The following is a 17,874-nucleotide window of genomic DNA, read 5'->3' as shown; positions in this document are numbered from 1 at the left end:
TTCTTCCCAGGAAGTTTCTGCACAGCTTTACATAACGCCTTAGAATTGTTTGATGATTCCCTGATATACTGGTCGTTTTCACTTAATTTCGCTTCTTTTGTGACCTGCTTCAGAACTGATTTATATTTTTTGAAATAGCTTAGAAATTCTAGATCACTGTTCGTTTCTGAAAGTTTAAATAAAGCTCTCTTCTTGTTACAGGAGACTTTAATTGCTGCAGTAACCAAGATTTTTAGTTTCTTTGTGTTTCTGCACTGGCATTTGTCTTTAGGGAAGCCTTTTTGAAACTATTCATTTAATTTTATTATGAAATGGTAGAACTTGTCATTTCTAATAGACTTACTAAGAGCTTTAGCCCATGGTTGATTAGCTAGCGACTGTAGAAAATATCCTATATTTCACTTGCTGAAGATCCTCTCATATACAAGAAATTCCTCCACAAATGGAGGGCAGCTGAAGAGCACAGTAAGTTACTGATGATCACCAAATCCCATGCGAATGTCTGAGGTTACTATGTACCTACATTTACACAAATTTGGTCAGGCAGAGTATCACAATTTTTTGTAATAGTGGTTGGGGAGTTTGTTGTTACACAGAGGTTGTGACTTTTGATGACATTAAGAAAACTTTCTCTTTCTGTACTACTGCTCCAAAAATTGATATCAAAATCATCACATAGTACTACAGCTCTCTCATAACTTTTGAGTTTACTTAGAGAAAGGTCAAGATACTTTAAAAAATCATATTGCTGTTTGGTTACCTATAGATGCGCAAATTTATTACTTTCCCTGTGGTTAATTCTATGACTGTAACCTCAAACACCTTCTGCTCTGCAGTGTTACACACAGAGCCCAGTGTCTTATAATCCAGGTTTTATTTGGCATGTGTACGTTTTCTTCTATATTTTGATGTAGTTCTGCAAAGGGAGCTTGTAAGTTTAAAGTTCTCAATTTCTGGGTTTTGTAAATAGTCATTGCACACCCAATATTCACACATGCATAAAATTAAAACACCTCTCCAGTCATCAGTAAGGAAAACACTGAATTGATCAAGTTTGCTTGGTAGCGATTGCACATTGTGATAAACTAATTTTAGAACATAATTGTAATTTTGTTTTATTTCATCGTTTGTGGATGATGGTGGTTCAAAATCGAATATTTTGTTTACTAAACCTTGTACATAACATTGCAAAAACGGTAATTTTTCTCATCTGTATTTAAACCCATGTGGGACAGAGGCCTTTATGACTCACATACACTGTCACTGAGTGGTGTAACATTGGTGAAGAGATTTATTGACCTAAAAAATCATTACTCTTGTCCTGCTGGTGCACTATTTCACTGACCTGGTATTTAGTGTGTTTTTTTCTTGAGAGTCTGTGATTTTTGTCATTGAGGGCTATAGTCTCTGTAGCATGGTACTGCATGTTCAGTTTAATGCTTACTGTTTCTTGGATCCATATTATTACAAAATCCTTCCCTAGTGTGTTGAGGTGTAGACCCTGGGTTGTGAGATATTTTCTTCCTGTGCAGCTTATGTTGGAATAATTTTCAAACTTCGTGCATTTAATCACAGGTGAGCGATTTCAGTGTATGTTTCCATACAGTCGTCTTAACTCTCACACTGGCCACTATGCTGTTACCATTGAAGTACATACCACAATCAATATAATAAGTTAAAAGTCCATGAAGTGATAACTACAGGTGCACCTGCCACAGATATTCACTGAAATCAGTCTTTCCAATTGTAAGAGGCAAGGGGACTCACTGAAATCAAGCACCTCAGTGGTGACATGCAAAACATCTTGATGGGATCTAATGTTAACTTTTCACCAAGAACAGTTTTTCATATGCTGCCTCATTTTCGAGATATTTAGTTGAATCAAGTTAAAACAGACACGACATAAATTAGGACAAGAAGAGTGGAACATTTGAGCTAACCCAAATGTGATTGAAAGTTCTTATGATAGGTGTTCCGAAACTTTTGTACTTTATCATCTACATGTCTAATGCACACTTTTTGGTTGTGGTCAATATATTGAAAGCTTTAGTTAAGCCTAAAATTATACCTGCTGTTGACTGTGTTTCATAAGTGTCTGTTAAAACAGAATTTGTGCACTCATAGATTGCAGTACAGTTGGTTTCTTACTGTGGAAACCATGCTGAGAACTGGTTAATACTCCATTTCTGTTTGTAAACTTCATTAATTTAATTTACGATATTTTTTTCCAATAGTTTTAGAAAGCAGGGTGTTATTGTAATGGGGCCATAATTTATCACATTATCTTTCTTATCAACTTTGAATTTAAGAATAACGTTGGATATTTTAGGAAAAATGTCCATTTCTAATTAGTTGCATATGTCACTGAGGCAATTACGCCGTGAAGGGAGAGTTGTAAGATTCTGCTGGGTATACCATCAATTCCTGCTGATTATGTTGGTTTTAGATCCGTAACATCATTGACTGTTTCCTTGCTGCTTACATGATCTACAAGCAATAATAACTTACAGCTGTTGATCTTATTTTCCACTGATTGATGATTTTCTACAAAGTTGGTTTTTATTAAATTTTCGTCTATTCCAGTCAAGTAGCTGTTGAATATATTAGCTGTTTCGCAAGGCTTTGCAAGCCTTTTACAGTCATATAACAAAACAATATCCTCATTGGTTTTCTGTGGTCCTTTTTATGGTATCGCTCATAGCTTCTACTTTACTTGTAAATTTTTTTTATATACCTGACATTGTGCATTCTTTTGCTGTTTTATGACCTTTTGTAAAATTGTTGTGTACGTTTTGTAGTGAGTGTACCTGTCTGCTGTAACATTATTTTCCTCGCAGATTTCGTGCAGGTGTCTTTTTTCTGGCGAGAGGTTCTAATTCCTGTAGTAATCCAGCCATTACTTTTAATATTATTTGCAATGGATCGAGTCCAATGTAATCGAACTTCGTGTTATCTTTCGAGACGTTTGGAATAGTTCACGAAACTACAGCTCAGCTGAGCCAACCTAGTTGAGAGATATTCCCTGTTTCGCATAGTCGAGCTGTTTTTCTCAAATTTTTAAGTCGTTTGTCACAAACTGAAAAAACATAGTTATATCCTTACATTTAACACCGAACAGAGATATATTATGTATATAAAATCGTTACTATTAATTGTAACTGCTTTTATAATGGTTAAACACTAAAATGCTAACTGCGGGTATGGAATTTGAATTCGTAGTCTTTGGTGGCCACAGTTGGTAGCACTGAAGCTGGCGTTATCTTTGAATGCGTTGTTGCTGTTTTGTGTTTTCCTCTGTGCAGTGATAGTAGGCGCGGAGATGTGTGTAATGAAATCGATTGCATGTCAGATTACCCAAACCATGGCGTGAAAGGTGGAAACAGTGAGTGAAGTGCTGGGATGGTGGGGGACTAACAGGACATGATGTCCAGGCGGTGTAAGCGTGTGTATTTATCACTCATGTAAAAGTTGTGATAGGGTTCCGCAACATTTAACAACAGTATTTGCAGCATTGAACTTTCGATCTACAAAATAGGCAATGAAAGCCTCGCAGTTTAACCATTGTGTTATGCGGAATCGAAAATCAGATCTATCTATTTTCGTAGGTAATGCAGCTGTGGCAGAAAGACTGATAGATGTGGAGATTTTTTCGTCAGCACCGACGTTTGTTGTGTACCTGATAACCAGGTGACCAGAGGTTGAAAATATATTTGCATAAATTTGGTACTGATTTATGGAAAAGACATCAAGATGTGAGTGGATAATACTTGCCATGACCCATTATTTTTGTTTGCAATATTTATTACTATATGATCACTATGAAGGCAGTGTTAGTAGTGATGAAATGTATAGCGATTTCATAACGTTGTGATAGTAATGGTTCGACCCCAACTCTGAATTTCTTTTATCGCATACCTACGTTTGTATAGCTTATCTGGTAGCAGGCCTAAATTTGCCTAATCGTTAGTATTACTTGATTTTGTGCCGTAGTGAGTGTTGCTGTCCGTAGTACGGAGTGCTTAATGCTTTCATTGCTCCAAAATAAGATCCAAGCAATTAAGAATAGCGTTTCTCACAGTATAGTTGTGATCACTTCCTACGCACCAAAAATTTTCAATGACTCTTCATGTGTGCAAATTTTTTCAAGACGTTAGATTGATAAAGATATTAAAATGATATTGTTGAAACTGTAGTGGTTGTTTTAAAATACTTATGATGTACACGAAATGTTTAGAGATATTTAAATACGAATTAAAGTAAAATTTAGCAACTTTCTGATAAAGAAAATTAAGTTTTAAGGAAGATAAACGAAAAGGGAGTTTTGAGTTTCACCTTAAAATGCAGTTCTTTAAATATTTGAGCCACATGGCAAAGAATTGGAGTAGATCATGGTAAGCATATAAACACCTAAGATAGTAGCTTCCTCAGTTTGAAATACAGTAAATGTTCACCTAGAGAGAATCAGTTATTGGTGAGTATAGAATTCCACGGTGTTGCATGGAAATTGGGTAGTAGAGCTAATAATAAACATGGTTACTGTCTTGAGAATGGTTCCTCTGCTAACAGAATAACAGCTGAGAGTCACATTGCATATTGTATTACAGAGCTTTTTAATATTTACCTTGGAGTTTCTTTATAGTACATTGAATGTAGACCTTCGGGTAATTACTAGTTAGTTTGTAACCACAACTAAGATTTCTAAGGGGACACAGTCACACTCAAATGAAATCCTGATCAATGTTCATAACTGAAAAGACTGTAAATTATTCAGATTGATACTGCAATCTGAAGTTAGATTGGGGCTTGTCTTCTTTTAGAGACTTGTGTGATGAGTCTTATTGCACCCACCATGACTGCACTTAGGCTTACTCGATTGATTCACATTGTTGTGTCCCTTCCTCTGCAAAAAATGTTCTGAAGATCACCTCTTTAAAGTGTGTCTAGGTATATCAGTACAGAAGGTGAATGGATTGTTTTGTGTGTCATCAGCATATGTAAAATGTATAGCTTTTGCACCGTGGTCATTCGTGTCAAGTCAACCAGCCCATCTCATTGGTTGTAGAAGATTTAGGTGAAACTGAGTACATTTGTTCTCCCAGAAGGAATACGTAGACATCAAATATTGGCATTTTGTCACTTCTTTTATTTTGAGGGTTTTCAACATTGGGAAGTTTTGACTATAGTGAAAGGACAGTAATACTTTAAAGCAGCCACCAAGGCAGGAAAAAAATTATACATGCATTTTTGTGTTTCATTTTGTTAGAAAACAGTTCAGTATTACTTCGAATATTGGATAAAGGGAGATGGGTAATTTTGAATTATTTTTTTCCAAAAGAATCTCTCAAACATGGGTTGTCATAGGTTATAGGAAGTTATTGGAGTTTTTGTTAAACTATGGTGTTTTTACTGTTATATTGGAAATTTAGGTCAGTTTTAATGGGTCATTTATCTTTTATATTTCAACAAATATTTGTAAGAGTAATTTTGTACGAGATTATATGCACAGTTTTGTTACTTTTAATGTTGTTGTGTTCTTCAGTCCAGAGACTCTTTTGATGCAGCTCTCTATGCTAGTCTATCCTGTGCAAGCTTGCAACCAACATCCTTCTGAATCTGTTTAGTGTACTCATCTCTTGGTCTTCATATACAATTTTTACCCTCCACAGTGCCCTCCAATACTAAATTTGTGATCCCTTGATGCCTCAGAACGTGTCCTACCGACCATCGCTTCTTCTAGCCAAGTTGTGCCACAAGTATCTTTTCTCCCCAATTCCATACAGTACCTCCTCATAGTTACGTGATCTACCCATCTAATCTTCAGCATTCTTCTGTAGCACCACATTTTGAAAGCTTCTATTCTCTTCTTGTCTAAACTATTTATCGTCCATGTTTGACTTCCATATATGGCTACACTATACTTTCAGGAAAGACTTCCTGACAAATGTATACTGGATGTTAAATTTCTTTTCATCGGAAACACTTTCCCTGCCATTGCCAGTCTACATTTTATATCCTCTCTATTTCTACCATCATCAGTTATTTTGCTCCCCAAATAGCAAAACTCTTCCTAATCTAATTCCCTCAGCATCACCCGACTTAATTCGACTACATTCCAATATCCTCGTTTTGCTTTTGTTGATGTTCATCTTAAATCCTCCTATCATGTCACTGTCCATTCCGTTCAACTGCTCTTCCAGGTCCTTTGCTGTCTGACGGAATTACTATGTCATTGGGAAACATTAAAGTTTTTATTTCTTCTCCTTGGATTCTAATTCCTACTCCAAATTTTTCTTTTGCTTCCTTTACTGCTTGCACAATATATAGATTGAATAACATCGAGGATAGGCTACGACACTGTTTCACTCCCTTCCCAACCACAGCTTCCCTTTCACGCCCCTCAACTCTTATAACTGCAATCGGGTTTCTGCACAAATTGTAAATAGCCTTTAGCTCCCTGTGTTTTACCCCTGCCACCTTCAGAATTTGAAAGAGAGTATTCCAGTCGACGTAGTCAAAAGCTTTCTCTAAGTCTACAAATGCCAGAAACTTAGGTTTGCCTTTCCTTAATCTATCTTCTAAGATAAGTCATTGGCTCAGTATTGCCTCACGTGCTCCAACATTTCTATGGAATCCAAACTGATCTTCCCCAAGGTCGGCTTCTCCCAGTTTTTCCATTCATGTGTAAATAATTCGTATTAGTATTTTGCAGCCGTCACTTACTAAACTGAGTCTGAGGGTATTTTGCCTGTGTTATACACCTTGCTCATCAGATGGTAGAGTTTTGTCGTGGCTGGCTCTCCCCAGGCTATCAGTAGTTCTAATGGAATGTCATCTACTCCCAGGGCCTTGTTTCGACATAGGTCTTTCAGTGCTCGGTCAAACTCTTCATGCAGTATCATACCTCCCATTTCATCTTCTTCTACATCCTCTTCCATCTCCATAGTATTGCCCTCAAGTACATAGCCCTTGCATAGACCCTCTATATACTCCTTCCATCTTTCTGGTTTCCCTTCTTTGCTTAGTATTGGTTTTCCATCTGAGCCCTTGATATTCATACAAGTGGTTCTCTTTTCTCCAAAAGTCCCTTTAATTTTCCTGTAGGCAGTATCTCTCACCCCCCTAGTGATATATGCCTCTACTTCCTCACATTTGTCCTCTAGCCATCCCTGCTTAGCCATTTTGCACTTCCTGTCGATCTCATTTTTGAGACGTTTGTATTCGTTTTTGCCTGCTTCATTTACTGCATTTTTATATTTTCTCCTTTCATCAATTAAATTCAATATTTCTTCTGTTACCCAAGGATTTCTACTAGCCCTCGTCTTTTTACCTACTTGATCCTCTGCTGCCTTCACTACTTCATCCCTCAGAGCTACCCATTCTTCTTCTACTGTATTTCTTTCCCCCATTTGTGACAATTGTTCCCTTATGCTCTCCCTGAAAGTCTGTACAACCTCTGGTTCTTTCAGTTTATCCAGGTCCCATCTTCTTAAATTCCTGCCTTTTTGCAGTTTCTTCAGTTTGAATCTACAGTTCATAACCAATAGATTGTGGTCAGAGTCCACATCTGCCCCTGGGATTGTCTTACAATGTAATACCTGGTTCCTAAAGCTCTGTCTTACCATTACGTAATCTATCTGAAACCTTCCAGTGTTTCCAGGCCTCTTGGGTCTAGTGTAGCAGGGGATACAACCCGTCGGCTTTGGACAATGACGTCACAAGTCGCCAGAGAGCAGTTTACCATTTTCGCTTTTGCTGTTATGTTTCAGTTTCGTTTTTTTACTGATTGCTTAATAAAGTGGATCTGTTTATTCTATCTCGTGAGATTTTTTTTTAAAAAAAGCCAAAAAACACTTATCAGCTACTGAAGGGAGCTACAACACTAAGAAGAATCGCTTCTCGTTTGGCGACTTGTGACGTCATTGTCCAAAGCCGACGGGTTGTATCCCCTGCTACACTAGTCCCGGCCTCTTCCACGTATGCAACCTTCTGTAACGATTCTTAAACCAAGTGTTAGTTATTTTTGTTTTGCTCGGTACAAAATTTTACCAGGTGGCTTCCTCTTCATGCCCTGCCCCATTCCGTATTCACCTACTACTTTTCCTTGTCTTCCTTTTCCTATTATAGAATTCCAGTCCCCCGTAACTATTAAATTTTCGTCTCCCTTCACTATCTGAATAATTTATTTTATCTCATCATACATTTCTTCGATCTGTTCATCCGTGAAGCTGGTTGGCATAAATACTTGTACTACTGTGGTAGACGTGGGCTTCATGTCTATCTTGGCTACAATGATGCTTTCACTATGCTGTTCTTCGTAGCTTACCCGTACTCTCTTTTTTTTTTTTTTTTTTTTTTTTTTTTATTTTTTTTTTATTTTTTTTAAACCTACTCCTTCATTACCCCTATTTGATTTCATGTTTATAGCCCTGTATTCACCTGACCAAAAGTCTTGTTCCTCTTGGTACCGAACATCGCAAATTTAACTTTAATCTGTCCATTTCCCTTTTTAAATTTTCTAATCTACCTGCCCGATTAAGGGCTCTGACATTCCACGCTCCGATCCGCATAACGCCACTTTTATATCTCCTGGTAACGTCCTCCTGAGTAGTTCCTGCCTGGAGATCCAAATGGGGGACTATTTTACCTCCGGAAACCATGCTGTAAAGCTTCATGCCCTCAGGAAAAATTATGGCTGTAGTTTCCCCTTGCTTTCAGCCGTTTGCAGTTCCAGCACAGCAAGGTCGTTTTGGTTAGCGTTACAAGGCCAGATCAGTCAATCATCCAGACTGTTGCCCCTACAACTAATGAAAAGGCTGCTGCCCCTCTTCAGGAGCCACGCATTTGTGTGGGATCAACAGATACCCCTCCATTGTGGTTGCATCTAAGGTACAGCTATCTGTATTGCTGAGGCACGCAAGCCTCCCCACCAATGGCTAGGTTCATGGAGGGGAAGTACTTTTATTATTGCTCAGTTTTGAACCATGCCTGCCGATTTTTAAATTTCATATTAGCAGTATGTATTTTTATTACACACTGCTAATATGAAATTTAAAAACTGATAAACGAAAATCAGCAGGCATGGTTCAAAACTGAGCAAGTGGGAATAGACAGTTTAATTGGTTGTAGACCATTATTAAATTTAGCCTATAGGCTAAAATGAACTGAATGAAACAACAAAATTTAAAGAAAGAAATAACTATATCGAAACTAGATTTTTCACTCTTTTAATGCATGCTATGTAAGGTGTAAATAATTTACAATAGCAATACTTTTCAAGAAACTGATAGTTTTTTCCAGTTGTTTTAGGAGGTCCAACAGTAGTGAACATAGGAGGAATGAATTTGCACTGGGCAAATATTCTCTTATCGTGGCAATGGAATGAAAATGGTGGTAATGAAGGATATGGAGAAATAGAACAATAACAGCATAATCTGTTGTATTTACTTTAGAGATGATCCCAAAGTACCTCATATTGTAATATTTATAAGCAACATAAATTATTTTCACCAAGGAATGTCAGTTTATTCTATTGTTTTAGGGGTGGGCTCCGTGTCATTACTGATCCTCTTTCCTTCCAACTCTCCTAATGTAGTAGCTTAGTTAGGGAAAATACTGCTTGCATGAAATGTCTGAAGTTGTGCAAAACATGTCTGATTCACAAACTTCAGAAATAAAATAAAAATGAACTTTGGTGCTGTTAACATTACCAACCTGAAACAAATCTGATACAGGTAATCTTTGTAAAGGGATTAGTGAGCTTTACTTTGTCGGTAGTACACTACTGGCCATTGAAATTGCTGCACCAAGAAGAAATGCAGATGATAAACGGGTATTCATTGTACAAATATATTATACTAGAACTGAAATGTGATTACATTTTCACGCAATTTGGGTGCATAGATCTGAGAAATCAGTATCGAGAACAACCACCTCTGGCCGTAATAACGGCCTTGATACGCCTGGGCATTCAGTCAACTGATCTTGGATGGTGTGTACAGGTGCAGCTGCCCATGCAGCTTCAACACGATACCACACTTCTCATCAAGACTAGTGACTGGCGTATTGTGATGAGCCAGTTGCTCGGACACCATTGACCAGACGTTTTCAATTGGTGAGAGATCAGGAGAATGTGCTGGTCAGGGCAGCTGTCAAACATTTTCTGTATCCAGGAAGTCCCGTACAGGACTTGCAACATGCAGTCGTACATTATCCTGCTGAAATACAGGGTTTCGCTGGGATTGAATGAAGGGTAGAGCCACAGGTTGTAACACATCTGAAATGTAACGTCCACTGTTCAAAGTGCCGTCAATGCGAACAAGAAGTGACAGAGACGTGTAACCAATGGCACCCCATACCATCACGCTGGGTGATACGCCAGTATGGTGATGACGAATACACGCTTCCAATGTGCGTTCACCACGATGTCGCCAAATACGGCTGTGACCATCATGATGCTGTAAACAGAACCTGGATTCATTCGAAAAATTGACGTTTTGCCATTCGTGCACCCAGGTTTGTCGTTGAGTACACCATCGCAGGCGCTCCTCTCTCTGATGCAGTATAAGGGTAACCACAGCCATGGTCTCCAAGCTGATAGTCCATGCTGCTGCAAATGTCGTTGAACTGTTCATGCAGATGGTTGTTGTCTTGCTGTAGACATCCCCATCTGTTGACTCAAGACGTGGCTGCATGATCCGTTACAGCCATGTGGATAAGATGCCTGTCATCTCGACTGCTAGTGATATGAGGTCGTTGGGATCCAGCACGGCGTTCTGTATTGCCCTCCTGAGCCCATCGATTCCATATTCTGCTAACAGTCATTGTATGTCGACCAACGCGAGCAGCAATGTCGCAATACGATAAACTGCAATTGCGATAGGCTACAGTCCGACCTTTATCAAAGTCGGAAATTTGATGGTACGCATTTCTCGTCCTTACACGAGGCATCACAACAACGTTTCACGAGGCAATGCCGGTCAACTGCTGTTTGCGTATGAGAAATCGGTTGGAAACTTTCCTCATATCAGCATGTTGTAGCTGTCGCCACCGGCGCCAACCTTGTGTGAATGCTCTGAAAAGCTAATTATTTGCATATCACAGCATCTTCTTCCTGTCGGTTAAATTTCGCGTCTGTAGCACGCCATCTTCATGGTGTAGAAATTTTAATGGCCAGTAGTGTATTTTTTGACTGTTCCTCATGTATATTACCATACTGTTTCTCCATGGGTAATTGCAGAGAATGTTTTATGGAGACATAGATTCATAAAATTAAATTTATTTTTTGTTGGCTTGCACATCCACCCCTTATATAGTGTATTTTTGTAACATGTGAGTATTTTTCTTTGATGAAATCACAGGTCTTGAATTTTATATATCAGACATGTTTCACATCATCAGACATGACACAAACGTAAAATTACACCCTCTGTTTTTTAGATTAATTAAAATAGGATGTAGGGAGCAAGAATCTATGTCCATTGGTATCTTCACCCTTCCTCCGGAATAACAAAAGTAATTTTTCTGAGTCCGTTGATACTGTGCCATTGTTTACATTAATAATTGCCTTTTACTACGTAGCGACTTTGCAGTGCAAGAGTGTGAACTAGCTTTTCCTGTGTACACGCATGCCTTCAGTAAAGGCAGCTGTTTTTGCAGAATATTTGATTTGTGTGTTATTAGTTGAAATTTACTGATTGCTCAGGGCTTTCATGCCCTCCGTTTTCCTTTTTTTGTCAGAAATTTATCAAATTTTTCTTATGGAGAGCATTCATCACAGTGCTGTAGCTTTGATGCATGGGGTTGAGACTTCGTGCCATAGCATTTTTGAGACCTTTATAGTTTTCCTAATGTGATACACTGTCAGTAAAATTATGTTCTCATGAATGGTGCACACACACACACACACACACACACACACACACACACACACACACACACACACACACACACACATTGAGAGGGTACCATTAGCAACTGCTAAAATGAACAATTTGTAGAAAAGTGAACAAAATTCATTGAATCTCATGTTGATTTCACAGCGTTAAGTTAAATACAGCAAAATTAAATTTCTAAAAAAATCACTTATTTCTTTCATATTGTACTTTCCCCATCTGCATACCGCATCATTCGTATTCAGCCCTCTTTTCAAACTAGTCTCTGCCGTGTCGTCGTCTCCCTCCCCCCTCCCACTGTCCCTCCATTGTATTTTCTAATATAGTGTCATTTTCTGACACTTAAATATGCAAAGAAACTTTTATTTTTATGTTTTCCTGTAATTATCGAGATTTTGATTTCTGAATGCCGGTCTTAATTCTCTTTAAGTGCATAAAGTTTGAAGTTAAGCACCTCATATTTGTGCAAGTAGTTTTTAAGAGTTCATGAGTCAGAAACTGTTGCTACTATTGTGCGAACTATTACTTATTATTTGTTCGTTGGTTTTTAAAAAAGTAATTTATTAAATCCAGCCTGAAAACATAATTAGTCTTAAAATTTTTATCTGATATTTGAATATAACAGTGTATGTAACAATTGAATAAAAAACTGACCAAAAATTTCCAGTATAACAGGAAAAAATACTGTAAAAAGAAAAAATTTCACTTTTTTTTTCCTTCCGATAATCCTAGCTATAAGGATTATTTTGCGAAGAGAAGGGGGTATTGGGATTACCCTTTTCACTTGACTTACATTTTGTATTCATTGTAGTTCAGAAATAAATTTTTGTTTTTGAACATTTTTTTTACAAAATAAAACTACAAACGTAAGCATACATTTTATCTTGCTGTGTTGGGTGTAGTTATATATATTACAATCCCTAAGTATATAACTACCAACTGTTGCATAGACTGAATGATAATTGGGAAATAATTGTGGTTTATTTTCGAAAAGTAGCAAGTAGTGCAAAATGATAAAAGTCAGCCAATGATGATGATTTATGGTCAGCCAAGTTTCATCTAAATTGAATATGGAGAGGATGAGAATTATATGATGTAGAGGGGGAAACCTATTTTTTAAGTGTGATGACATGAGTAGGACTAAAAAGAGTGTTCATTAAAGTTAATACTGGTGTTGTATACTTATCGTGTAAACTGATATGTTGTATCTGTAATTGGAGAAACAACAAATAACAATTGGCGTGAGTTCCAAATTCTGTTTATTGCCAACAGCTACACAATACTAACGCAAATTGGTGCTTGATCAAGAGCAGCGACTGTGCTGCAGAGTCCAAGTCCAGTGTGGTAAACAGTCATAGCACAGTGTAGCGTCGTTCCTGGGTGCAATGTCGACATAGCAAGTAGGTAGCCCAACACGAGCCTGCCAGGTGTGGCAGCTATATAGGGCGAGTGGCGGAGGAATATGCCCGCCGTAACCGAGTCTGCTTGTCGTGTCCTGTTATGATTGGCGGTGCGGCCTCCTCTCTCGGGAGGACGTCGGCCGAGTTTGCCATGACAGTGCGGAGGCACTCAGTGTTTGAGGCCTGTGCTGTACAGCTGTGCAGAGCTGCGCATAAGCGGGGAGTGCTGGCCGTTGGCTGTATGACATAAAGACTGTGGCCATGCAGCTGCAGGCGCCACGGTGTGGGCATTGACTATACCACATGATATGTTCCACATTTTGATAAAAGAATGATCTGTGGAACAAAAACTAATTAGCTAACTGTCATTGACAGTGACCTTACGTATAGTACAACTATTGCTATTCGTATATAAACAATCTTCTAATATTAAACCAGCAGAATTAGTTCTTTTTGTGCATGACACTAATACTGTTACCATTCAGAGCTTACATACAGCAATTGAAGAAATGGTAAACAGTGTTCTTAAAAGTACTAGTGATTGTGTTATGTGAATGGTCTCACTGTTTCAAAGAGACACAAGATGTGCAGTCAAAGGAAAATCTCATTGTTTCCAGAGCTGGCATGTGCAGCTGTGGATTTTTTTTGGCAGACATGAATCTATACAAGCATCCATTGTTTGTTCTGAGGCTTGCTAGTTTGCTCAAAATGGTGACACCATCTTTCATCTCCTGTGACAATATGAGCTAGAAAAGATATTCTTCATCGCAATACCATTCCAGGTGCTGCAGTTATGTTGACATTTTCTTCAAATTCTGCCCTTCCATTAGGATATGGGGAACCCATTGTGCAGAGATTGTCTGGAATTTCAGGTGCACTGTCATGATGGAATGAGTGGTACTGTGACTAATGCCCAACAAGAGCTGAATGTCTTCCTCCATCTGTCATCCGTAGTTTCTCATGGCAACATCCACTGCAGCAATGACAGAAGGGGTCCAGGCCAACTGCTGTCATTAAATAACACCCGATTTTCTCAGCATCATTTATTTCACACAAACACATGGGCACATAATGCTGTATGGTGTTTGCTACACATGGTAGACATTTGGGCCTGAATTTCACTTCCTGGCCCTCCCTCCTGCAGACAAAAATTGCACTGCATCTCGCTGTTCTAATGATCCTTCCACAAATCTTCATGGGTGTGCAATAACTAAAAAGAATCTTAAACTTATTTAGATTTAGGAAGTAATAATGTAAGTGTGTAATATTGTGAGATGGGTACAATTCCGAGGCTATTGTAGCAGTACATTATTAGACAGAAAATCATTTTCTTTACATTGATCACATTACTGTGCCAAACATACATAGAATTCAGATTTTACCTACTGCTAATGTTATTTGACAATATTAATATAATATATGCTACATCAGTCAGTTCTAGGGGAAAAAAATTGTCAGTTGCCACCAGAAAATCCATTAACATCCTCATAAAGTTTTATTAGAAGGTAAACTTTTTTATGGCTGCTTGTAACTTGTTGAAAATGTGTGTTTGAGTTATACATTTATGGAGCAAAGTGATATAAAATCTTGGTCATATTTCTAATGTTGTTTATATGAATAGAGTTGTTGCTTGAAAAAAATATATTTATGACAAATTTCAAGGAATAAATATGTTGGGAATCAATGGTTACCATCCCCAGTCCCTTGAACAAGCATCTGCTGTAGGTTCTTGAGTTGACTCTACAGATGTGTTTTACAAGCTTTGGAACTTGAGAAAATATAAATGTGTCTTTGAATTACACCAAAAAGCGATCCTATCATCAAGTTCTTATCCCGAGAATTTAACTCATCAATGTCTTCTGTCAGCTTCTCGTCATATTTTAGACATGTGCTGGTAGGAAATCTTTTTAAAATTTCGAACTGCATATAGTGTCTTTCCAAATTTTGGTGACAGTGAATTGGCTAGAATCTTTTAGGTAGTGTATTGGGACACTGTAGGGTATACTTGGAAAGTAAAGTTATTTCTTCAGGTTATTACTATCATACATTCAACAGTTGCCAGATCCAAATCTTTTACACAAAAGTTGTAGACACTTGTTTGGCCTAGGCCTAAGGCAATGCATTATCATTCAGGAAAGGTGAAGTTGAAGCCTCTTCTGGTAGCCAGAGTTAGGTTTTCATAACTTGCTTAAGGATGTGGTCAGTTTACATCCCCTCCGTACTGTCCATGCTTGTGTTCAGTCTGCAAATATCAGATTGTTGATGGGACTTATTGTCGTCCTTTTGAGGTACTCCAATAGCAAGTTGGAATGACTGACTGTTAGAGCTGTCCCCTTCTGTAGCATGGCCGCTACGTTTGCGACTAGTGCTGACTATCAGCAAACTACCAAACTACACTGTGGCGGAATATATGGAAAAAAACTTTCAGGGTTCCTCTTCAAAATGACATATGTATGATATCTGTACAATGTTTGGTCCTTGTGCAATAAATAATTGAAACTGTTGCCAGACTTTATGTACACCCTGTATTTGAGGGAAGCCATTAATTTGCGTAAGTAGTAGTAGTAGTAGATATCGAAGAATTTTGTATGTCTTCCCCCCCCCCCCCCCCCCCCCCCTCCCCGAAAGTTGCGGTTTATTTTCTGTACTTGATTGGGTGTGTGTTAACCTCTTTTCAGTTGCTTCTTTCCTAAAAAAAAAAAAAACTTTTCTCTTCTCTTCCAGTTTAATATCTCAGCCCATTCATGTGTGTTGCATTGTTTCTCCTTGTGATATGTAATATTAATGCTGATAATGGTGTTAAGGTTCTGTCCCCTTTTGGTAGTTTGCTTAAGTTTTACCCAGAATTCTTCTCAATTATGATCACCTTCTGATGATTTTTTGGTGTTGTGGACTTGCTAATCAAGACCACTGGTATCGTGTACAGCTCATCTCTGATGCAGTTGGTGCAAAGACTGTAAGAGTTGTAAATATATCCAGCAGTTATAAAATTGTAGCTCAACATTCTCTCACAAAACTGTTGCATTTTAAATCGTCTTGAAGTCTTACGGTACACTGTAACTGATCTCGAACTTCAAAGTCATTACATCAATACATATCTAAATACACTAGTGTCCAAAATTAGAACAACAAACTGCTGTTTCCTCATCCTGTGTCTAATTCACGAATCATACAAACTGTCAACAGGTGTCCGTACCATTGTGTTCTGCACAAAAGATAGCATTCCAGTCAAGGGACAACCACGTCAGTGATATGAAGTCAGGACACCTATCAAAAGGGTTAGTGTTTTCCAGGTAGTCTCACGTCCACATTCACTGTGTACACAGTCACAGCTGGTGCAGTGTGGCACAGAGAAGATGCCTACCAGGCTCTCTGTGGTGGAGGGCCATAGGAAGAATGGAAGCAGGACAGTTGCAATCTGGTGTTGCCCAATTGCTTAATGTGAATCATTCTTTTGCTTCTTGGATGTGGTGACAGTTTATAGAGACTGAAGCTGTATTGAAGATCAGGACAGGGACAACCATGTGTAACATCAGCAAGAGAGGACCATTATTTGGCTGTAAAGGCAGACAGTACTGCCTTAGTGCTGCACAGCAATTGGCATCTGACATGGCAACATACATAGGATGTGTTGGATTGAGGCAAACTGCGTACAGAAGGCTTCGGAAGAGTGGCCTTTATTGTCGGAGATCTGCTGTATGTATACCTCTGACACGTCTTCACAGAAGGGAACATCTAGAGTGGAGTCGCCAACATGTCACCTGATTTTCGAACAGTGGGCCAATGTCCTTTTCACCAATGAGTCCTGGTTTGGTCTGGAGAGTGATTCTTGATGTACTCGCATCTGGAGGGAACATGGAACATGATTTTGGGACCCAAATGTGGGAAGAGATCGGTATCAAAGAGGATCCCTAAAGGTGTAGGCAAGGATAATATTGACCACTTGAAAACCTCTTCATGAAACTTTGAACATAGCTGCTAAGGTTCAGTGACCGTGTAAGAATTATATTGGAACAAATAAGCCCTCAGTCACAAAAATTAAGTCAAAATTGACCTGGTTTCGACGCTACTATGAGCGTCTTCTTCAGAATTAGACTAACTGTTCTAAAACATATTAGGCATATAGTACATTAATAAAATTAAAGTTTGTACTGACTGGAAAAGATGCAGTACTTACAAGTCACATATTTAAAAAAAGATCTGAGCCGGAAAGGCGACGTCATGAACAGTTGTGAGATGGCAAGCCGCTAAGGGTTGCTCATACTGTGAACAAGGGTTGCAACGAGACACTCTTCCAGTCAGTACAAATTTTAATTTTATTAATGTACTATATACCTAATATGTTTTAGAACAGTTAGTGTAATTCTAAAGACGACGCTCATAGTAGCGTCGAAACCGGGTCAATTTTGACTTAATTTTTGTGATTGATGGCTTATTTGTTCCAATATTCGTCTTCATGAAATTGTGTTGGTGAATTGGCAATTTTTAAGTGCTGCCAGGCATCGTAATGAGATCTTGGGACCTCATGTGCAGTTGTTGTGAAATGCTGTGGGCCCAGACTTCATGTTGATGAATGATAATAC

The 17,874-nt window shown here is 38.3% G+C and overlaps 1 protein-coding gene across 1 annotated transcript in view; it reads left to right on the top strand.

Moving 5' to 3' along the window:
• The first annotated feature begins 3,308 nt into the window (after positions 1 to 3,308).
• LOC124596480 (meiosis regulator and mRNA stability factor 1) overlaps positions 3,309 to 17,874 on the top strand; it is a 219,500-nt gene continuing 204,934 nt past the window's right edge. The window contains exon 1 of the mRNA XM_047135626.1: positions 3,309 to 3,752. Coding sequence (XP_046991582.1) covers positions 3,734 to 3,752 — 19 coding nt within the window. The 5' untranslated portion in view covers positions 3,309 to 3,733. The remainder of the gene's footprint in view (positions 3,753 to 17,874) is intronic.

Source organism: Schistocerca americana, chromosome 2 (genome assembly GCF_021461395.2).
Source record: "Schistocerca americana isolate TAMUIC-IGC-003095 chromosome 2, iqSchAmer2.1, whole genome shotgun sequence".
Classification (NCBI taxonomy): Eukaryota; Metazoa; Arthropoda; class Insecta; order Orthoptera; family Acrididae; genus Schistocerca; species Schistocerca americana.
Note: the sequence above shows the minus strand (reverse complement) of the source record. Positions and strands in the feature narration are given on the sequence as shown.